General features: G+C 38.6%; 2 protein-coding genes across 4 annotated transcripts in view; both read left to right on the top strand.

Moving 5' to 3' along the window:
* The first annotated feature begins 581 nt into the window (after positions 1-581).
* ipcef1 (interaction protein for cytohesin exchange factors 1) lies at positions 582-10,816 on the top strand. Of its 2 annotated transcripts, XM_022750539.1 has the most exons (11): positions 582-738; positions 1,767-1,820; positions 2,374-2,413; positions 2,926-3,095; positions 4,651-4,724; positions 6,419-6,490; positions 7,393-7,457; positions 7,876-8,000; positions 8,292-8,646; positions 9,106-9,296; positions 9,442-10,816. In XM_022750539.1, exons 2-11 carry the CDS (start codon positions 1,797-1,799, stop codon positions 9,640-9,642), a joined length of 1,317 nt encoding a protein of 438 aa, XP_022606260.1. In that variant the 5' UTR covers positions 582-738; positions 1,767-1,796; the 3' UTR covers positions 9,643-10,816. The 2 variants fall into 2 exon arrangements, with proteins under 2 accessions (XP_022606260.1, XP_022606261.1); XM_022750540.1 differs by lacking the exons at positions 582-738; positions 1,767-1,820; positions 2,374-2,413 and adding an exon at positions 2,607-2,668.
* A 1,181-nt stretch (positions 10,817-11,997) lies between these two features.
* Positions 11,998-23,882, top strand: part of scaf8 (SR-related CTD associated factor 8) — a 67,761-nt gene continuing 55,876 nt past the window's right edge. For both annotated transcript variants that reach the window (XM_022751205.1, XM_022751204.1), the window contains exons 1-2: positions 11,998-12,107; positions 13,050-13,133. In XM_022751205.1, coding sequence (XP_022606926.1) covers positions 12,078-12,107; positions 13,050-13,133 — 114 coding nt within the window. In that variant the 5' untranslated portion in view covers positions 11,998-12,077. The remainder of the gene's footprint in view (positions 12,108-13,049; positions 13,134-23,882) is intronic.

Below are 23,882 nucleotides of genomic sequence, written 5' to 3'. Positions count from 1 at the left end.
TTGTGTGGTTAGGGTTAAAGGAAACTACAATGCAATGTAGATTTGCTGTCTTGCACTTGCACAAAAACACACTTTTTACATATATTTTGAGTTTGCATGATGCATTACTGTAGGGTTTAGCTTTTATTTCTCTATTTGCTTTTTGTATAGATTCTAAGACTTATGTATATTTTTATTTCACATGCACAACCAACTTGTTATGCTTTAATTTTTACGTCCCTCTGAAGAGCTACTGTACATTTAATTGTCTTCGCAAAAAAGAATACACAGACAGATAATATACTGATAGTATGCGGTTAGCAGATAGCTGCTACCTACACTGACAGCTAGTGTAAGATAATTTTTTTTTTTTATTATCAAAGAACACAAGTAAATCTGCACATTTGTTAGTTCAAGGTGGATCTCAGACCTGAAATTCACGTTACTGTCAATGTCTACAAAAAAAAAATCCAGCAGGAAGTTAGCTCATAAACACACATGCACCATCCCCGTCACGCTTCTGCTGTGGTTTATGTGGCGATCAACATCTAGCTACCAAAGGCAGCCAGTTCATTCAAACATCCGGAAAATAAGTTATGATGCATTTGTGTTGTGCAAGACAGAGACACACACACACACAGACAAGTTTCGCTTAGATAAGAGCCATTTGCTGTCATTGTGTGAGTTTTTAGAGTCACAGAGGATACTCAGCTGAGGTGTGTGGATTCGAGGTGAATCTGTAAAGTTTTACAGAACCAGGTATGAATCTCTTTTCCTGTTCTCACTGGGGATTTTTGTAGATTGAGTTTATAGTGAGTGATTGAATGCGAACAACTGCAGCAGGAGTTGAACTGAGGACCCTGTGACTCGACCACCACCTGTGCTTTTTCCTTTTCCTTTGGTTTTTTTTTTCCTTGTGTAGCACTTGATCTGACAAGGTGTAATGTCAAGGTTGTATGAAAGGCAGCCTCTTTTTAATATCTCTAATCCACAAAGAAGGGTAATGGATTGGTTGAGACCGCTTTTCTGTGGTTTTCGTTGTATTGTATCCGGATAGGCCTTTTAACGGTGGCAAATTGTTGAATGTGTGGTATAGTGTTAGCTTGTCAGTGATATTTTCTCTGTGTCTCAGGAAGCTTTGTCATGTTTCAAATAAGGAACTCAAAGTACGCAGAGGAAGTTAGTCAATAATGGCAACTTTGATTTCTCAATATCTTTTGTGTCACCATTCATATAGGATGCACAGTATAAAATGTTTCACTTTTTTTTTTTTTATTCTATGTGCTGCTAAAAAAGCATTTTTCAAGATGTGATAACTGCAGCAGAATCATATCAACCTTACTTAGATACAGTGGTATCTAAATGGCTCCAAAAGCTTACCAAAGTGGTCTCAGACTTTCTAGGTGCTTGCAATGTGTGTCATGGGCTAGATGAAACTGCTGACAGTGATCATTATGGTTCTTCAGCTGTGAGTCAGTGCTGTTCATCAGAATTAACTTTATAAATTTTAAACCTTTACTTCTGACACAGCTTTCAGTTCCATAGAAGGAGAAATTCAGCTTTTTCTTCTTGCTTTCAATTCACATTTATGTTTCCTTCACTTCAGAAAAGAAAAAAAAATTATATTGAGAAACATTGTCTGTACTGTCTGCCCATGACGTCACTTCCTCTTGTCATGCTGGAGCAGCAAATTGTTAATTTTCTGCCCATTTATCTGTGGGTAGTAATAGTGTCAACCCACACATCTGTTCTGTGAATAAGTTGTGTCTTCTGGTTTCTTTCAATAGGCTGCCTTCCCCATATCTGTCTCCCCATCTATGGCTGCTGATGACTACAACCCAGTAAGTGTTTTTTCTGTTTTTTTTTTTTTTCTTGTTTTTTTTTGTATGTATGACATTTACTTCAGAATCAGAGGTTGACTTGTTCTTGCTGTTAATGAAACAGAAACTCCACTCTCTTACTAATGGTAGAAATACTTCTGCTTCTGTTATTTTATGGTGACAAAGTTAAATATTTATAGCAACAAGGAATTATACGTCAACAGGTGAATAGCTTGCCATAAATCTAGTTTGGTCTCTCTCTCTCTTTTCTTTCTTTCTTTTTTTAAGCTTAATTCACAAGGAAGTAAAAAGTATTAAGAGCAAAAAGAGATAAAGCACAAGACCAAAAGGCTCAGATGAGGATGTTAGAGAGGAGTGTGTTAATATCTGTATCAGTAGTGAGATAGAGAGAACAGCAAAGAGAAAATGCATGTGACACTTAGTGTAAGAAACAGGATGTTCCAGACAGCCTCCTCGTTTCGGTTCAGGGCCCTGAAACAGCCATTGTGTTCTTCTTCTCTGCTGCCTGTGACACTCTGACCTCACGTTGACATCCTCTGCCCTTCTTCCAAAGGTCTCCCTCCGACACAAATCCAAGAAGAAGAGCCGAGGAGGTAAGTTTTCACCCGTGAGCAACCCATCAATTTGTCTTTGTGTGTGTGCCTGCAACTATAATTTGTCCCCTGTGTGGGCGTGTGTGAAGTGGCAGGGCAATTAGCATGTACAGAGGGCTTTTAGGCAACGCTTGGCTAGTTTCACTTCAGCTCTCATCTATTTTAGCTCTGTGTGGCACTGGCTTGGTTCTTCTGGGAAGCTAACTTGAATTTTTGTGTTGATATTGTAATTGCCGACATTGATAACGAGAATAGGTAGGCTGAATGTAGCACAACTTCTGAACCGACTGTTCCTGGTTTTGTGTGGGTTTGTTCAATTTTATTTTTAGGGCTCATTTGGTTATTGACCAAATGCAGTGGCCTATTTGGACTCAAATGGATTTTTTTTTGTTTTTTGTGGTAGGATTTCAGACTTCTTGCTTGAGCTTTACTTTTCTGTGGCTTTGCTTCTCTGTGGACAGAGGGGAGGAGGTCTCTGTGCATTCATGTGCATGTGTGCTTTTTGTGCGTAGGCAATGGTACGATGAGCAGAAGACGAGTCTCGGTCAAAGAGCTGGGTCAGCCAGACCACCAGGGCTGGCTGTACAGGAAGAAAGAGAGCAAAGGCTTCCTGGGTATCAAATGGAAGAAATATTGGTTTGTGCTGAAGAAGACAGCTCTCTACTGGTACAGCAACCATCTGGTGAGTATTTTTTCTAAACTACCATTTCCTTAGGTGACCCATTCATGATTTAGACATGTTTAACCACTGTCCGAGCTGTGCATGTGAGGTGGCCTCTCTCTCTCTCTCTCTCTCTCTCTCTCTCTCTCTCTCTCTCTCTCTCTCTGCCCCCACCCACTTGTCCCCACTACCCTTTCTCTGTAGCTCTCCCCTTGCTCTCTCAAATTCAAATTAGTTTCACCTCATTAAGATTATTTAAGGTTTACAGTGTAAATATAGTAATTCTGAAAAAAAGCAATAACAACAAGCAAATCACTAAAAACATATATTTAAATGATAAAATGACATATTGTTTAACAATTTGATGCAATGATGGTGATTTTCTTTCTTCTTTCTGTCTATACTTTCTGATTTTCCTCAGCTTGTCTGTAGCTCTTAGACTTAAGCTAAGTGGTTCGTACTGAAGATAAAAATCTAGAAAACTAAGTCATGAAAATATACTTTAAATAATAATAATAATAAATGCTAAATAGCTGACAACTATAGGTTTTAGCAGACATTACTCAAACAAGAGTAAAAATTGTTGTGCTTGTTGGGGAGTTTTTTCAGCAGCAAGTGCATGTGATATTGACTCTACATAAACTACATTGCCCATGTTTGTCATCATGGAGAAATGTGAGTGAGTGCAACATGTGTGTGGAGCTCTATGGCACAGAGGAATATGCTTTAGGAGGCCTTGGCTGTACGACCACAATATTACTATCAGGGGGTCAATTCCTTCTTGGTTATGGTCTTTTTATGGGATTTGTTGACAATATGAAAAATGCACCAGACATATCCATTAAGCTACTGCTGAACTACACTGGTAGTATGTAAAGGTTCAGAAATTAAAACAGCATAAACAATGTTTAATTGTCAATAACTTTTAAAAAATCCACAAAGTAGACAGTAACTGATCTCAACATCTCAGTCTGAACATCGTGAAAAATACAGAAAAGGGTGATTATATCTACTAGAGGAATTATTTTTCTCTTCCACAAGTTTTACAAAGAAAGAAAGAAAGAAAGAAAGACAGAAAGAAATTTGGCTTTGAAAAAATTAAAAACTACATTTCCTCACATTCAAAATGAAAATTAGCACACAGTCTGTAACGGTGCACTTTGTTGACATGTCTTTTGAAGTGCTGCAGTGATTCATTTGAATTTAACACATCGCACGAGTAACGCAGATGCAGTGTGAGGCAGTGGTGGGCTGCACATAAATCATACTTATTTTTGCCACAGCTGTCTCCCTGTCAGCCTGTCACTGCAGGAACCACCAAGCCTTGTCATTGTGTTTCCTGACGGTGACAGTGTCACTAATAGCCCATCAGGCCCTGATACAGGCATACTGACATGTTTGATTTACTGGTATGATGATGACTTCAGTCAGATCTACTGTATGTCACCATCACATGGTGTGAGAAAATAGAAGAAGTAGCCTGCTGCAATATAACGGCAGGTGTCATTGTCAGGAAGTGGTTTGAAGTCATCATTTTTGCTTTAACGCTAACTGTTGTTCAATCTGTGTGTTGCAGGCAGAAAAAGCCGAGGGCTACATTGACCTCACCAACTTCATGATCGATAGAGCCATAGAGTGCAAGAAGAAACAGTAAGCTCATAGTTATACTCTCCTCTGTTCATGGTTCCTGGTTTAATGAATCAGATTCTGTATACCGCCCACTACTTGTGGTTTGGATTAAAAAAGAACCATACTCGGATCCCTTCACTTGTTTCACATTTGTTATGCTGCAGCCTTGTGCTTAAATCATTTAATTTCAATTTCCGCTCATCAATCTACAGTCAGTTATACTCATGTGGTTTATAATAATAAAGCAAAAGCAAAATTTTAGAAATGTTTCTATGTATTAAAAAGTTAAAACTGTAAGTATTCAGACCCTTTGCGACGACACTTGAAATTGAGCTCGGGTGCCTCTGATTTCTCTTCATCATTTTTGAGATGTTTCTACACTTTGATTGGAGTCCACCTTTGATAAATTCAATTGACTGGACTTGATTTGGAAATACATACACCTGTCTATATAAGGTCTCACAGCTGAGAGTGTGTAGAGAGCAAAAACCAAGCCATGAAGAAGGAAGGAACTGCCTGAAGAGCTCAGAGACAGGATTGTATCGAGGCTCAGATCTGGAGAAGGCTACAAATTTTTTTACTGCATTGAAGGATCCCAAGAGCACAGTGGCCTCCATAATTCTTAAATGGAAGAAGTTCGGAACAACCAGGGCTCTTTCTAGAGCTGGCTGCTCGGCCAAACTGATCAACTGGAGAGAATGGCCTTGGTAATATAGGTGACCAAACATCCAATGGTCACTCTGGCTGAGCTCCAGAGATCTGGGGGAAACCTCCAGAAGGACAACCAACACTGCAGCCCTCCACCAGTCAGGGCTTCATGGCAGAGTGGCCAGAGAGAAGCCTGTCCTCGGTGAAAGACCCATGAAAGCTGCAAGATTCTCTGGAATGATGAAACCAAGATTGAATTGTTTGCTCTCAGCCTGGAGTGTCATGTCTGAAGAAAAGCAGGCACTACTCATCACCTGCCCAATACCATCCCAATGGTGAAGCATGGTGGTGGCAGCATCATGCTTTGAGGTTGTTTTCAGCCGCATGGACAGGGAGACTGTCGGGGTTGAGGGATAGCTGAACAGAGCAAAGTACAGAGATATCCTTAATGACAACCTGGTCCAGAGTGCACAGGACCTCAGACTGGGCCGAAGGTTCACTCTCCAGCAGGACAATGACCCTGAGCCCACAGCCAAGACAATGCAGCAGTGGCTGTGGACCAACTCTGTGTATGTCCTTGAGTGGCCCAGAGCCCTGACTTACACCCAATCCAACATCTCTAGAAAGACCTGAAAATGGCTGTGCACTGACAGTCCCCATTCTTCTTGACTGTAATCGCTGCCAAAGGTGCTTCAAATAAGGAAAAGATTTGAATTCTTTTGTCAATGTGAATTCAGTTTTAACCTTATTAAAAAGTTGCAAAATTTCTAAAATTCTGTTTTTGCTTTGTCATCATGGGTTATTGGTTTAGATTTGTGAGGGGAAAATTTTATTTAAACAGTTTTATCATAGGGCTGCAACAACACAAAATGTGAATACTTTCTAATTGGACTGTATATCTATTGTTGGATCAAAATGACAGAACGTGGTCCCATAAGCAGTGTATAGTACTAAAACAATCTCGAAATGATCATTGAAGTGGAATAAATGTAGAGTTTAACTCAAACTGTTACTGTCTTCTGTCTGATCCTGTCTTAACTGCTCTCCATTTATTTTTCCTCTTGTAGTGCATTTAAAGCCTGCCACCCACAAGTCATGATGTTTTATTTTGCTGCGGAAAGCCACGAGGAGATGACCGTGTAAGTCACATAACAGTACAGCATTGTTTGTATTTTTGTATTTTTGTAAGTGTGTATGTGTGTGTTTTTTTTGTCTTTGTCTTTTTTTGTTTTTTTTTGGCTGGACTACAGCACAATGTCCGTGACTGACTGACTGACTGAGTGATAGAGTTGAGTAATCAGAGTTTCACCGTTGCTCAGCTGAATGCCATGTGACTGATTTGGAGTTCCTCCATTGGCTGTTTGCTCTTTCAAAATGAATTGGCATAAACAGTTTCTATCATGGGGTTGTTTACGGTCTGTTGCCAAATTAGCGCATTTGTTGCTAGACTTTTGGACAAACCTTGGCTACTTAGCAAAGAGTTGCCAGTACTTCCCTCTCTCATGTCTATTCTCTTCAGAGAGTGGCAGAGAGGTGGAGCAGCAGTTTGTTACCCAGACAGAGGCTGTGTGCGGAATGAGAGACTAAATAAGAAAAATTCTATGTCACCTCCAACTTTCTGACAGCATCACAGTTCAGGATTCTAGAGAGTTGCAGAGCAGCAATTTGGAAATGGCTTTCAAGTTAAAATGTAGCTTAATGGGCTGCATTTCATGCATTGCAAACTTGTTCTCTTGTCTGACAACAGAAACAGAAAACATGTAAATGAGCTTTGTTGGAAATTGGAGTGTTTTATAATACTGTATGTGAGCACAGAGAGTTGGAGAGGAGCAAACAGGTTGAAACCAGCTGACGTCAGGCAGGGTGCAAATAGGACACGATGACGTCAGTTGTTTACAGCAGTTCCAAACCAGGTTTCAACTACATCCTCAATTGTGCACATTGACCAGTCCAGCCATATACTATGTTTTGATCTAATCTTATTTATTCATTCTCTTGTTTTGTCAGAGACATTATTGAGTTGATTTTTTTTTTTTTTCAGATGGCTGAATAAGCTTGGCCTAGCCTCCATTCAGTATGAGCCAACAGAACAAAACCCTGCAGCCGGTGAGCACTCATGACAATCAGTTTTTTTTTTGTTACCTGTCACTGTTGTTGGATGAAAACCCTCTTCCTTTAAGATGTCTTGATTTTAGTGTGACAAAAATGCTTTTTTGATGTTACTCACTTGATCTTGAAATAGATTTTTTTTTTCTTGGTTTTCTCAGGAAATGGATTCCTGAGAGCTTTGAGAATTTTCTTAGCTCAAAATATTATGTACAAGTTAACTTAACACATCCAAATGAAAAACTTGGATGTCTTAAAAAGTTTTCAATCAACAACAGTACAGAACTTTTCTGGTTATTTTAGAGCCAAAATAAGAAAAAATGAATGGAATTTCCTCTGGATTCATGCATTTGGTTTCTAATCTTGTGTGTGTTGTCCCATCACCCCCACCTCCCAACACACACATTTGGTTATTTAGAGTGTTATAGTGAAGCCAGCGACCATGAAGAGACTGAAAGCACGGAGATTCCCCCTCCACCATACTCTGAACAGACTCTGCGGGACTCTGTGGATGCATCTGCACCGCTTGGTAGCACACATCAGGTCAGTCATGTCTCTGGCTACAAACAGTCAACACCACACCATCAGTCACAACTATAGGAGCCTGCCATTCACCAAACATTGGAGCTACTGGATTAATTTCTCATAGTGTGTTTATTGTGGTTCAGTGGGAAATTGTGTATTAAAATGCACATCATAAAAAAAAAAAAAGAAAAAAAATGCACATAATTTCTTTCTTTCCAACTGTAATAAAACTGCTGTTTTCAACTGAACAAAACCCTGTTTACTTTACAATAGATTATTACATCTGACCGTGGAGTATTTGTCTTTCAGGGTACCCTTCCTCCACCTTACTCCTCCACAGTCCCCAGCGAAGTCAACGGTTCACTCTCCTCACCCGTCAGTACGATGACATCGCAGGGCTCCGCCTCCTCGCTCTCCAAGCACCGGCAGTCCTGGTTGGACCTGGTCTCGCAGGCGTCTCCTGCTGCTGGGGAAACAGCAGTGGTGTGCTCAGCTCAAGTACACTCACATCAACCTCCACAAGAGGAGACAGAAGAGGAGGAGGAAGACTCCCAGGTGTTGGAGAGCTCAGCTCCCCAGGGCTCTTCAGGAACAGGGTCTAATGAGGAAAGCCCCGCTGCAGAGGGGGAGGCACAGAGGGGTGCTTTAGATGCTCAAGATGAAGGTGAGACTTTGTTTTACTCCTTAAATTCAGTTGTGGTTTTGTGACCTTTATACTTTAAAAACTAACCTTATTGTCTTGCCTTAAACTTTTGATTCAGTCTCTTCTGTTTGTTGAGCAAAGAGATTGTAATTCAGATTTCTGCTGTTTTAGGTTTCATTTTTAGTTGTAAGAAAACATGCTAGTAGAGGGCATGTCCTGTTTCTCACAACTCTGGATAACATCTGTTCTCAGAGTAAGATATGTTGGTAATGTATTTGCTGGCATATTTTTGTTGTTTCAGATTTTGTAATATAGTTTGTTCCCTATCTTCTTCATCTGTGACCTGACTTTGTTCCATTAAGCAGCACTAATATATTGTTGATCTGTATGTCATGTAACTGCATTTTGCGTTGTCTTTGACTCAGTGTAAGCTTTGTGATGTGTGTGGTGGTGATACAGTGAAACCTTATCTTGTTTCAGGGAATCGTGGGAAGAGCTCAGATGAGATGGAGACGCTGTATAATCATCTAAAAGAGGCCAGCCTATCGCCAATAGGAGATCGTAAACCATCCACAAAAAGGGAATTCAGGGCGTCCTTCATAAAACGCTGTAAAAACCATACCCTCAATGATAAACTGCACCTTATCAGGGCACTCAACAGCACATTAAAGGTATATTTTCTGTTTTCAAAGTCTGTTTTTCCCCTGCTTGAATTGCAATACAATGCAAAACAATGTAGATTTTTTAGAATTGGGAGTACTTTATGCCATTATTTCATTTTTCTCATGGTCTTTTTGTTTTTCTTTTCTGTCTCAGTCAAAAGAAGCGGACCTACAGGCAATAGAACAGGTGCTGTTGGACCGGGAGCTTACTTCACACAAATTCAGAGAATGGAAGGAGGCCAATGCGCCCTTGGTGCAGGAAATCTGTGTCAGAAAGGACCAGCAGGTGGCATCAGAGGCCACAAAAGCTGCAGCATCAGTCAGTGCTGCTCCAGTAGTGGAGACCAGTTTATAAAGACTCCTCATGACTGTTTTTGTACTATGTCTGGACTCTGAGGACGTCACCCTCACATACTTTGGATACACACACACACATACTGATGTTTTCATTTGAGACTACTTTTCCATGACAGCGGACTCTAAGTGCTATTCAACAACTAACTGGATCAGTGAAGATGAGTGTTTTTAGTTCCTAAATGGAGATGACGCAGACAGTATATGAATAGGAGGTCACATTAAAATGTGAAACGTGTTTTAGTATTACTTTTACTGTTTGTTTTTATTATGTAATTCTGTGAACCTATGCATAAATTGTTTTAAAATGTGGAATGATGGAGTATGTTGAAATAATAGATCCATTGTTCTCTGCATGGAAAACACTTGTTTTTACAACATGTTTTATCTTTTTTGATTTCATCAGTAGTGAACAAATTTTTTTATCTGTTTTCAATCTCTTATTGGTGCCATGCACCATCACTGCCTGTTACACTTGCATTTCACAGAACTTGTTGGAAATGATTTGTGCATGTTGTTCGCCCCAGAAATTACATCACCACACTTAACATTAAGACTTCCCAGACCAAAAAGATCAATTTCAGCAGTAGGCTGTGTGGTTTTGTGTTCTACTAAACCAAAACAAACTGTTTCAAATGAAGAATTCCAACCATAATGACAAACAACAAACATTGACAGCAACAGAAAACTTCATATATATTTTATTACAAATGTGATAAATACTTTATTAGTAACCAGTGTCATTGGACTTGAGACAGGATTTAGTACAATCATTTGCATGTAAACATAGGATGCATGGTAGACAATTCTCAGGAAAAAAACTGAAATTGGGCCAGCAAACCCAAACCCTGTACCAGTACAACATAAGCAGATGAGTAGGAGGTCATACAGTTATATACATCAGGCATTACGTGACTGTGCCCAGCCACACCTCCAGAGAGCAACAAGAAGCTCAGGTCACGAGAAGGGTCCTGACAGACCTACTGGTAGTGACCCAACCAAGCTCAAGGCACAAAGATGCATTTTTTTTCTGAATTCATCTGTTGTGCGTGTTGAATAAACTATGCGTAAATAGTTGTAAATGGATGTGTGATGTTAATTCTCTTTGATCTCTTCTGGTATGAAAGTGAGTGTGATTGCTTGTATATAGGGAAATAAAGTGTTAAATGATTTAACTTTTTCCCATTTTGGTTTAATTTTGATTCATGTGGTCAAAAATCATTTAAATTAGTTTTTCCCTCATCAATCTACACTCACTACCTCGTAATGAGAATGCAAAAATAGAAGCTAAGAATTTTTTTATTAAAAAGGAAAAACTGAAATATCACACTGAGATAAGTATTTAGACCCTTTCCTATGACACAAGATATTTAGCTCAGGTGTCTCCCATTTCTCTTGATTTTCTCTGAGGTTTCTACACCTTGATTGGAGTCACCTGTTGTAAAGCTGATTGGACATGATTTGGAATTGACACACACCTGTCTATGTAAGGTCTCAATCCATATCAGAGCAAAAACCAAGCCAGAAGGAGAAGGGAACTTCCTGCAGAGCTCAGCAACAGGATTGTATCAAGGCACAGATCCGGGAAGGCTTCAAAACATTTTGGAGACTCATGTCTGCAGGAAAGCTGAACAGAGCAAAGTATAGAGATATCCTTAATGAAAACCTGGTCCAGAGGGCTCAGGACTGCAGACTGAGCTGAATGTTCACCCTCTAACAGGACAATGACCCTAAGTACACAGCCAAGACAACAAAGAGGTGCCTTAGGAACAACTCTGTGAATGTCCTTTAGTGGCCCAGCCTGAACTCAATCCAACATCTCTGGAGAGGCCTGATAATGGATGCCCACAGAGTCCCCATCCCACCTGACAGAAGAGCTACAGAGAAGACTGGTAGAAAATCCCCAAATCCAGGTGTACAAAGCTTGCTGTGCAACACCAAAAAAATCAAGGCTTTAATCACTACCAAAGGTGCTTCAACTAAGTACTAAGTAGAGGATCTGAATTCTTATGTCAATGTGATATTTCTGGGGGGGGGTTTTTTGTTTTGTTTTTTAAATAAAATTGCAAAAAAAAAATCTAATGTTTTTGCTTTGTCTTCGTGGGGTATTGAGTGTGAGGAGAAATTTTCTTTTTTTTTTTTTTCTTTTTTTTTTAAGCATAAGGCTGCAACATAAAATGTGAAAATAGAAGGCCTCTGAAAGCACTGTGTACTTTAATAGGAAAAATAGCAGAGGGGATTGTTTAGTAGAAATTGTAGTGTCCCGAAATTGACGCTAGGAGTCGCCGGTCCCGCTGCAGATTTCCCGTTGAGGTTATATGCGCCATATTGGCAGTCTCCTCCATCTCACCAAACGTCGAGCATGCATGTCTGAACCGGTTACTGAGGAGATATCTGTAAATATTTACAGCCACCTGCGAGCCTAAAGACAACATCATGGAGGCCGTCAAAGCATTTAACAATGAGGTTTGTGTGAAACCTTTACAGAATATTGACCAGTGACAGTAGAAAATCTTGTCTAATTCACATTTACGGGTGCGAGTTAGCCAACGTTAGCATCCAGTAGCAGAAAGGAGAGGGGGGCCAGTCTCGGACAAGGCCGCTGTCTGTTCACAACAATACAGCGATTACGTCGTTCAGTCCAATTCATGCGAATTGTCCAGACTAAAGCAAAGACAATAATATGTTAACGCACACCGCGTTAAGTTGGTAGTCTATGTGTAAATATTTTCCTTAGCCTGGTGCTAAACTAACCGTAACTAGCAAGCTAACAAGTTAGCAAAACCGCCTCAGTTGCGTGATAACTTGGTATGGTAGCTAACCAGCACGGGCGTGGGGGAAATGCCCCTATCTCACTGCCGTTTTCCTGATAAATATTGCAATTATATAATTGAAGTCTGGCTGATTTAGCGTTAGCTTCCTGGTCTAGAGTTTCACAGCATGTAGATGGTGTGAGATAACCTAGCATATTCAGAATGCTCGGTTAACGGCTAGCTATCGCAGTTAGTAGCGCAACCATCATTTGTCTGCAGTGACACCAAATCCTGTCTGTCCTTTGGTACAATCAGTCTGTGCTGGCCTCACTATCCACTCAGTTAGAATCTAACATGAATTACATTCTACAGTTGGCAGCAATTAGTGGTTATTTTGTTTTAATGAGTGTATCAAACTAATTAATCGGAGGTTACCCTCTACATCCTTTCATTACGAACTTGGTGGCTCCCTGACCACTAACATACCCACAATGACCGTTTTGCAAATGGTGAACAAAGCTTGCAAACAAGAATGGAGGATGCTCAGGAGTACTGCTTGTTTATATAGTAGTTGAATAAATGTCTGTTAGTATTGTAGTACGTTTTAACACATTGTGTGACAAAAGATCTTCTCTTGTCCCATTTCATGTTTCAGCTGTACTCATTGAATGAGTACAAGCCGCCCATCTCCAAGGCCAAGATGACTCAGATCACCAAGTCTGGAATCAAAGCTATAAAAGTAAGTATGTAGTGTTAAAGGAGGTGGCAGGTAATGGGGAATAAAGAAATGGTCATGAAAGGGAATTCCTCTCCAGATATGTCAAGACTGAAGGACTGCGTTCATACATACGTTCTTTAATAAATAATGTTTAATGGGAAAATAGTAAGCAAAATGTGGAATAGATAATGACTTTTTTCCCAATTTCCCAACAGAGATATGTTTGTTTCAGCTATAAACGGCCGTATACTACCTTCTGTCATTTAATTAATGAAAAAAAGTTTTAAAAAATAAGTTTAAACCCTTAAATTCTATCTTAACTTTAACTAATTGCTATTTTGTCATTTATGAACAACTAAAATCTAGCTAAAATGGAATCAAGGATAATTTCTCAAATGTAGACTCTGTGCTCGTGTCAATTACAGCAACACTAAAATCATGATGCCAGGGGCTGTATGCCCTTATTGTGCTTTTTACAAACTGCAGATCATCTTATGCCAGTGGATCCATTACTGAGCAACATCAACTCAGATAAACCCATCCACAGACTCACTCTGATCTAGTACTTTGTTTTTGACATCCTATGTCCCTTCTGTGAATACTTGTGCACAATATGTAGGAATAAAGTGAAGGGCTTGTGTTGGCATTTCAACTTCTGATGACTATGTATTTTCACAAATACCTGGGAAAATTGTATCACTTAAAAACAGTGTAAAAGCATCTGTTGCTCATCAGGTACCTCTTTATGTTGTCTGTAAAGCCTTGAGGCTTATGAAGCCCTGAAACTCAGGTCCCACCAGACCAGCATGTAGTTGGTAGGCCAATAAGTAAGGCAGATGGTGAGAAAGCAATTGTTGGGTTAGTGGAAGGGTTTTATGACAACCAAAACATTTAATTATGATGTATATGAGGCTATTTACTGTACCTTTTTGGTAATTCCAAATTTCCATATGGGGTATCCGTGCTTTGTCGTACCATGAGCAGGGCTCATCATGTAGGCACTGCATGAGTGACAAGTAATGTTGCTTATCTTGGTTGATGTGTGTTTTAGGCATGAGGATAGAGGGCTGCAGCAAGACTGAAGTCCTGTGGGACTCTATAATGACTTTTTAATATCTTAAAATCAGAAAGTTAAACTAGAACATCAGTCATTTTTATTCTTAATTTACTGAAAAGTATGCACTAACACCATATTACATGCAGGATTTTTTTTTTTTTTTTTTTTTTAAAGTTGCATTATCAGTGAATGGTGATCTGATCTGTCTGAAAAATCTGCTCGTCCGGCATATTCACGTGCTAATTGGAAGATCTGATATTTGAGACTCATAAGAGCCTGCTGCTCCACATTAAATGGTACGAAAATTGCACTTAAATACAGAAACTCTTGATCCACACAAAAGCAAACATTTTGTACCATGACTAGCTATACTTATAACAGTAACCTTTTTCACAGCAGACATCTTGATGTTTCATTGTAGGAAAAGCACAGATGTTTCTAATAACATAAATGATGGCTTTGTTCTATTTAAGTGTCCTAATAAGCCATGACAGTGTGACACTAGGCCAGCATAAACAATACCAGGACACTGAAACCAAGCAGCTAAATTGATTTTCAGCCATCATTCATTTCATTATTTATATCCGTGCTTTTCCTCTGGTGGCATGTGAAATCTCAATGCTTCTCTCTAACATTAACTAGTTGTTTTAAATTAAGTTTGATGGCTCTATTGATGAGCTGCTGTTCTATTTGGAAGCCATGCTAGAGACTCAGTGTTAAGTTAGAACTGACTAGTTGATTTTGTGCCCGTCCAGTTGTAAACAGTGGAATTGCTTGTGCATGCAAGAACAATTAAAAAAATCTTTGAAGCTGTAACAGTATGAATAGATGCAATTAATTTGCAAGCATTATAACACTGTGTCTACACACAGCAGCTCCAGTCCTCTGTCAGTGTCTAAACTGGATGCACTGCAGTGTGGTCAACCATGTTTTGGCAGCACTTAGTGCCCAATACACAATCACTGAAGTTAGACGCTTGGGGTTGTGGGTATGCATGTAAACCAGAGTGAAATGTGAGTCATTAAGCAGCCTGTGTAGACAGGTATATTGATTAAAATGGAAGCATATCAGTTCTGTTAGGCAGGCGAGAGACAGTATTTCAGACTGTATTTCCTAAGCTGTAATGCATCCTGTGTAGACAGACGGTCTTGCCTTACAGACATACAATTACTGTAGAAAAACAACAGTCATTAGTTTATGATTGAATGTTGTGTTTGGGTAGTAATGAGGTTAATAAGGTTTCAAAGATCTTGAAAATAAAAAAATGAAAATGAAAAAAAATTTGTTTTATAACCTTACTGTGACACTGAACATCTTTTAAAGTTTTAAATCTAACTTAAATGATTCTGCAGATACCTAGTATATGGCCTCCCCTTTTAAATCTTGCTAATGGTCTTACTGAAAATGCTACTCAACTGAAGTCTTTTTCTAATACGTCTGTCTGGTTAAACAAAAAACAAAAAAGCTGCTCTACTCAAAATAGTCCCTGAAGCACATATTGAAGGTAGATCATGATATTGTGTTTGCTTCTCCTGTTATTTCCTCTCAAAAATTCTCTATGTTAAGTACACACCATGATAACACATCATGATTTATGATATGATACGGATCATTTGTAAGCTAGTAGAAACTTTTTAATGCACAACATTGTTTGGCACCAGTGTTTCTTTAAACAGTGACACGACTAGGGGGTATTTAAAAGGAAAGTCCAAGTCTGTACAAAACAGGCCCATCTCAGAAGGTCTGTTTTGTTCCGGGGCTCTAATATTGTCCTGAGCTGCAATAAAAACTATCTGTGGGGAATTCTGCCCCCCTTTAATTAGTTTTATGTACAGATTTGTCTTAGTTTTGCCAGAAAGTCCCTTTCTATAATGTGTCTCCAGTATTTACTCTGCATTACACTAATGGCTGGTTTCCTTCACGATAGGCCTGTTAAAAGCCTCCCATAGGAAAAGGCTGATCAGCAATCATTGACCAAGTCTCCATTAACATCTATGGTTGTATTTCACTTGAAGCGCTGAACTGGTTAGCTTTTTTTTCTGAGATGCTGAAGGCCAAGAGTGAAGATATTTTTAACAAATTATTATTATCTATTGTTATACATGTGAATTAATCGAAGGTTCAAGGGCCTGACCACACAGAGCAAGGACACCAGCCCTTAACGATCAGTCTTCTGATAATGTATTTCCTTGTTTGGTGTTGCTGTGCCTTATGCTGCCTGTGAATAACACCTGTTTCCCCTTCCCTCAGCAGCTCTCCCAGCTCCCCCAATGCACTGAAAGTGAAGGAGGAGGATGGGGTGGAGAGAGTTACAAAGAGATAAGAGAATCCCTAACCAGCTTAGGTAGGAGTATGGGTTGTTTCACAAGGAAGATGGAAGAAGACTAAAATTATTTAAAGTTAATTTGCTCCCACACACCCAGAGAAACAGAGGCTTTTTTCTGCTGCCACTGTGTGCTCCCTCTCTGGTTGTCATGCATTGGTCGATGTTGGTTTTGAGGTTTTGATGGTATTTGAAGTTGAAGGTACATTCTTGTTAATTTTCTTCTTCAATTGTCTGATGACAGTATTTTTGTGTTGGTCTGGTTGATGCAGATATCTTTCGACATTTCCTGATCGTTAAATCCAAGCATTTGTTGTTTGTCTGTGTTGCTTCATACTGCATATTGATGGAGCTTGAGCAGTTGGTAGTTGTGACGTTTAAAGTCCGGAGATGTGAGATGTGGCAAGTTGACAAGTTTCCATTGGTGATTTTATAAAATGTTGCCCTTTAGGTATTTGTATATCCATATTATTTTGCTGCTTTAATACTAAATATACATTACAGTAATTCAGCATTCATTCTCAACACAACAGACATCACATATATAGTATATATAAAAGATTTTCAGGTGACACGGGCTGGTTAGGGTGGAGTGGTCTAGAAGATAGCTGGAAGTGGTCTTGATGGACATTATTTTAGGCTACTCTTCATGCAGAACCTTTGAGAGTTAGCAGTCATTCAAGAGTAAACCACTACAGTCTTCATACATCTCCTAAGGGTTGTCTGTTTCACAGTGCATAAACCCTGAATGCTTGTTATGACAGAGCAGCAGTGATTCATGTCTTCTGTACATGCAATCTGGCTATATTTTGCATGTTGGCGCAGTGTAGTGTAAAAGGACTTGAAGATTTCCGTTTTATCTGCTGATCCCACAGCATTTCCCATACATACGTTCTACTTGAGCTGCAAGCCCATGTCAATTAAGACTTGCCCAGGTAGAGAAAATCACTAACACCTTTTTTCAACCTTTTTCAAACTAACAAATTTTTGGCCACACATGTCTGAGACGTGTGCACTATAGTAACTGAGTGGGGACAAGAGGCTTCTCTGTGCACAGATGCCTAGGTAGCATCTACCAATAGCCGGCATGTGAGGCATTTAGGGCATGTCTGTAAATTGTAGTTAACCTGGGTTAAATGGGTTGCATGCACTTTGGTTGTGCCGCGCCACCCACTACTGTAAGTGAATTCTGAACCTGTGGGAAATGCGATTATAAGTCCTAATTTTAATATCGAATTTTTATTTTAAGGTAGCATATGGCCTTACCTTTATGCAAGTTTTTTAAATCTGTGGTGTTGAATCCAAAATGCTTCAATGCCTTACAATTCATATGGTTTGGTGTCATAATTATCCTTTCAGCACAGCTTGATAATTCGCTCCATTTTCATAAGCCAAGAGAACAGTAGAGTAGTTTACTGACTTTTTAAAAGTACAAGTACTTTAACCGATTATGCTTATCAGTCCAATACTTTAACGGTACTCTTTGTTATTTTGTAAGAGAAAAAGAAAACAAAGTATGAACAGAATTAACATTGCTTTATTTTCTCATATGTACTCAATTAACATTCTTGAGTAGCAAACCTCAACAGCATTGTTTTGAAAAAATGACTACTATAGACTAATTTTGTAATGATGGAAATGTAAAACAAATGTACTACTAGTTATATATATTATATACTATATTACTACAGGACTTTTTCTTTGACAGTATTTTTCTGTGCAGTAGTTCAACAGCAGCCCCCAAATCGCTTTCTCCCCTCTGCTCTGAGTGATCTGAAACAGAAACTGAATATCTGAATGAAAGTTCAGCTGATGCTCTGTCTGTTTCAAATTGAATTTAAAAACACGCCCATAACAATCAGCTGGCCAATGGTTACTTTTTATCATTAACCAATGTTTGTATAAATTAGTTAACTACATTTGTGGGCTCTAGGCTGCTAGCATACAAACTACGAGCTAGGCGGTCAAAAACTGTACATTTCTCTGCTTTTATGTGAAGGACTTTCACTAGATGCTTTGAGAGATCACTCGTTTTTCTGCCCTTACATGTAAAAGACGTAACCACACTTTTGAACGTTTAGTTCTCTCCACCATTGTCAGTAAGAGCAGGGGTTCTGTGTGTGTACTGCCATGTGCTCCAGCATGTGAGACAGAGCTGCCCCGCCTGCACACACAGGAGAGACATCTCTCTTCTGGATTGAGAACAGCGAAAATAGACGAACGTCTTAGCCAGAGATGGAGTTGATGAGATAAAATGTGCGAGAGAACTTTAATGGCAATAATAAATCTATTTTCCTTATTTCTCCAGTAACAAGAGCAGAATAGATAATGTTGGAGCTTATCGCTATGGTCTTAAAAGTGTAGTCCTGGAACCTGTTTAATACCACTTTTCGTTACCTATCCCTATGCAACACTATTAACATTCATTAGGTGCACTGTCTGTACTGACATTAGTCACAGCTACTTAGAAGGCTACTATGAACTAGGTATTGCTGGCATTACTCCATATTCTCTGTCTGTCAGAGCACACACAGATGCAAATGCAGTGGAGGGAATATCTTCACAGATTCAGAGTGAGCTGCTAGCTGCTGTGCAGACTGGTAAAATGAATCCGTCACGTCTCCTCTCCAGAATCATGCTCCTGTAAGTGTTGGGGCCACTGTTAGATACTTCATTTGGTGATTGTGTGTTTTAAAAACTTATTTCAGGGCTGCGTTCACACTTACAGCCTGGAACGTAGCTCACTCTCAGTGGAAGGTGTAGCCAAGGTGTTTTTGGTTTAACAGCACCGTGCTCGACAGGTGACAGGTCTGTTTACAATGTGTGCTTTAAAGACTCTGAAAGATAAGTATGGAAAAGGGGCAAAAATTAGTGTGTTCACCCGGATGTTATGTTTACATCACTGCTGATTGGAGGTGGAGCTGATAAATACCCAGGATTGCCTGCCAGTGGTAGCCTTTCACAGAAACCACAAAAGCCAGATGTGACAGGGGTTAGCAGGTGTTTTGTCCAGTGTAGAAGGGGCTTAATTTTACCACAGATGCAGTGACTCAAAGAGTGACACATGGTTTAATTTGGACCAATCAGGTTCCGTCTGAGGTCACATTTTCACAATCACAGAGTTTGTGTTCACTAGTAGGTAGTGTATTATGCCAGTGTGGGCCTATTAGTGGCTGATTAAGTGCCCTCCAGTATCTTTTCAGCTGTATATTTGTATCTCTTGTCTTTGCGTATTGTCTTTGGTTTGTTGTCTTTGTTGTACATGTCTATCTTTACTTCCCTCTAACAAAGAGGAAAGCTTTCATAATAACAACATCGTAAATCCCTGTCTTCCCAGTATTCCAAGATTTGTGCAGTGTGTCGCTTCAAATGAGTTGGACCAAATTTATTAATGTGGACCTATGGCAAGACAAGTGTTGCAACAACATGAATGAAATAGTTTAATATAAAATCAAGTGTCATAACTAAATACACCCTACGTAAGCTACTGTTCCCTGTGTCTATTATACAGAAGTGCAGTGCAATTACTTTTTGATATAGCAGCCTCTGACTTGATTCTCAGTATTATAACTTTACAACTACTTCTAGTGAATCACTACTTAGACTGCTTATAACAGCATTACCAGCAATAATTTATGATGGTACTGACACTAATTGTTTGCCTCCGAAAGGCTGTTGTTTGAGTTTACAAGGTAATTAGGATTCATGAGTTACACTGATGGTGTAAACCTCCTCATCTCTTCACATCCCCTTTGTGGGATGCATAAAAATTTCCATACTGTCACTTTTTGTCAACAGGTTGATTTTTTTAAAACCTAGAGAAATGCTGCACATTGACAGTGTGTCAGAGTATGGGAACTACTCTGGGATCACTTTTGTCTTTTTTCGTAATTCTGTTAAGGATGCTTCGAAGGGACTTGCTTAATGCTTAAAAGATGAGGTCTATTCTCCTTAATACTTGATAATTGCAGCATAAAGTGTCTCAAACTTTGTATATTATGCTCAAGTTGCATGAAGATAAGATTATTACCATGAATGCTCAAATAGTGGTCAGTGATTTTACACCACTGAAGAAAGAGCAAGGATTGTATTAGGCCTTTATTTATCTCATTTCTTTTACGGTTTTACGGTATATTTAATAAGAATTATTCCTTAACCTACGTTTAAAGTCTGTCCCTGGTCTGTAGAATTAGTGTTGTTTCTATATACTTTAGAAGCAGTCAAGGAAGTAAAACCTTACTTCCAAATAGGGCTGAACGATATGCAAAATATTGCAATTATTTTGGCAGATATTGTGATTGCAATATGAGTCACAATTTAAGTTGGAATGGTCATTTTTGCATTTCAGTTTCACTAAAAAAAAACATTAAAATGATGATGTGTTAACACACATGTTCCTTTACATCTGGAGAATGATTTAAGGCTGGGGCATCTCTGTAGTGTCACAATGCCTCATTTGTGGTATGTTGTGAAACATTTAACCTTAAGCAAAAAATGGCAGCTCCTGCGATTTGGATATTTCACATTGTGATTCCGATAATATTTCGATAAATTTTTCAGCCTTACTCCCAAATATATTTGTCATGAAAATAAGCAGTTTATATCCTAGTTTATTTCCAGATATACTTGATTTAATCTCTGATTTATGTAGGCCAGTATGACTGCCACAACATATCAGCATATTTAGCATATTTTTCATTTGTTTTATACCATTTGTTGGCAAAATGTTAAAAGCCACATGGCTACATGTACTGATTACATTTGTGAGAGCAATTCTTGATAATTGATATTAGTCTTTTTTTATGTGATATTAAATGGAGCAGTGTTCTTGTGCATCCAAACAGTTATTTCATGCTCCAAGAAGACAAGCAACAAGGTTCTCAGTCCCCACTGCAATCAGCTCAGAGTAATCGTACACTAAGGGAAAAATAGAGGGAAGGTACAAACGAGCAGCTGATAATGCATCAAAGATAAATAGCAAGTTGCCGTTTGCCATTTTTTTTAAAACATCAATAAGTTCATAAAGATTAGTGTTACATTAGTACATAATGGGAACTCAAAGGACCTGCCCCAACACTGGTGTTTTCAATTATTTTGGCTGATTCGACTATCCTGTTAGCAAGGAGGTGTGGTGGGATTGACGTTGTCATACTGGAAATTTGTTTGTTTGTTTATATCCTTGAATCTATAGATATACAGTGAAATAATACTGTAGAGAAAGGCATGCTGCTTGGCAGTGAAGGAAGGACAATGATAGGGATTACTGACAGTATAGTGTTTTGATAGGGCTGCTCGATCATGGCAAAAATAATCACAATTATTTTGATCAATATTGATATCACGATTATCAACACGATTTCTCATTGACTTTGGGGTAAAAAAAACAATATAAAAAAATTATTTCAAAACAAAAGCGTTATGTCTATTTAGTTATTTCCGTTATACATGAAATTAGTAAAAGATATCTATCTCCAAATGTCTTAATCAGAAACAGAGTTGGTGAATGTGGAAGAAAACGTTTATGTTACAATAACTAATACGAAATCTATTTTCCTAATTCCTTCAATACCGAGAGCGGAACCGATAATCGGATGGTGTTTGTAGGGGGGAGACATTTGTTTTGAAACAGAATGCGGCACAATAATCATTTACTCTTGATTATTCTTGTTTTTTATAATCGTTAGAAGCCAAAATTTTAATTTAATTGCCCATCCCAATGTTTTAGATAAGAAGCTGTTGAGTTCACAGCTTTATGGACTGCTATTGAGAGCTTGCTGGCCAAACTAACTATCCTGGAAATTATGCTTACAATTCTACCCATGCTGTTTCATGTCATATTTGGTTTTTGTCACACCACACAAGGTAAAATCCAGTCTGACTGGCCAGACGTTTAGGTCAGAAACATTACATCTTTATTATTGTCATAATTGCATGACACATTCAGCCAGAGGTCTAATCAGCCTTGTTTGGGTGTGCTTTAACAGAACAAGGCAACGAGGCAATCATGTTTTGTTTTGTTGTAATTTTTGTTGCTTTCAATCACTTCACCCCCTCAGGTGTTTGCACTTATTTTGCCTGATTACACAGGTGTGTAAACAAAAAAAAAAGGGAATATTTATTCACCAGACAAATCAGGTTTTTTAAAATCACTTTTTAAAAATATTTTCGTGCCGAAAAATATGAAACCTCCAACGTACCTACTTGTGAACTTTACCCGCAATATACTTTTTTCTTATGCTGATTCCTGCCTGCCTCTATCCCCTACATATGGAAATAACAGATTTTACCCCCATAATTCTTTAACATCAAAGAATATTGGTACTCTCTTTTATGCCGACATTATAACTCATAAGTAATTTGTGTTTAAACAGAGGTTTATAAGGGAATATCTTCACTCTGACAAAAAACAGTGCTTAAGAAAATTAAAATAATCACCAGCTCAGACACCATTTTTGACTTGATTGCATCCTGAAAACAGAAGCTGATAAATGTAGAACTTATCTTTGTATGGTCTCTTATATTTCTAAATACTTTCAGCAGCAGAAATTGGCCCAGAATAGAATAAAAAAGATTCCCTGGCTTATCGCATTATTGTGAACTCAGTTTAGTAATCTATTGACTAAATTGGAAATAAGATGTATTACTTTCAAATTAAAATTTACCTTTTTAGATTTCAGGTTTAAGAGGAAAATGGTAACAAGACATGCATAGCCAATTACATGTGACACGGTAACCATTATTGAGTGAACTGTTGGTTGGTTGAAGTACTTAGTTCTGTGAAAATGTTATTGCTTTTATTTTGTGGTCATACTCTGAATAATAACCTGCTCCAGCCTGCAGATACATAGATTTGGAATTATTACCAACAGTACTGCAACCACTGAGACCTCTTTGTATATGTCAGTGTGTTCAGTCTTATTTTTCCCTTTAGGTCTTAGGGATCAAGTGCTGTTTGTTGAACTGGTATTTGGGTTACAGCGATACAGCTCAGAATGGGTGTCAACTTGAGAATGCAAAAGACTCCCAGATGGATATAAACTGCCCATTTGCTTTACTGTAACATGTTGGATTGTTTATCACCAAACTTAAAACTTGTGTTACTGTTATCCCAGTCACCAGGGCAGCTTGAAAACATATTTAGCTTTTTGCTCATCTCAGTTTCTCTTTTTTTTTGTGTGTGGGGTTACAAAGGATGTTGAATACTGAAACATTACAACTATTAGACTGAACAACTTGTTATGTAGTAGGACTTTTGCAACTAATTATTACTGACACTTATACAGTGTCAGTTTTAAAACTGGTGCCCTTGTTTGGCCTTTTAAAAAATCTTACAAATGAGCCCAATCTTCAGATTAGGAAGAATCCCGTGTGTGAGGAGGAGAGTGCCTGG

Source organism: Seriola dumerili, unplaced genomic scaffold (assembly GCF_002260705.1).
Source record: "Seriola dumerili isolate Sdu_G_001 unplaced genomic scaffold, Sdu_1.0 BDQW01000149.1, whole genome shotgun sequence".
Lineage (NCBI taxonomy): Eukaryota > Metazoa > Chordata > Actinopteri > Carangiformes > Carangidae > Seriola > Seriola dumerili.
This window is presented reverse-complemented; position numbering and strand designations above follow the sequence as displayed.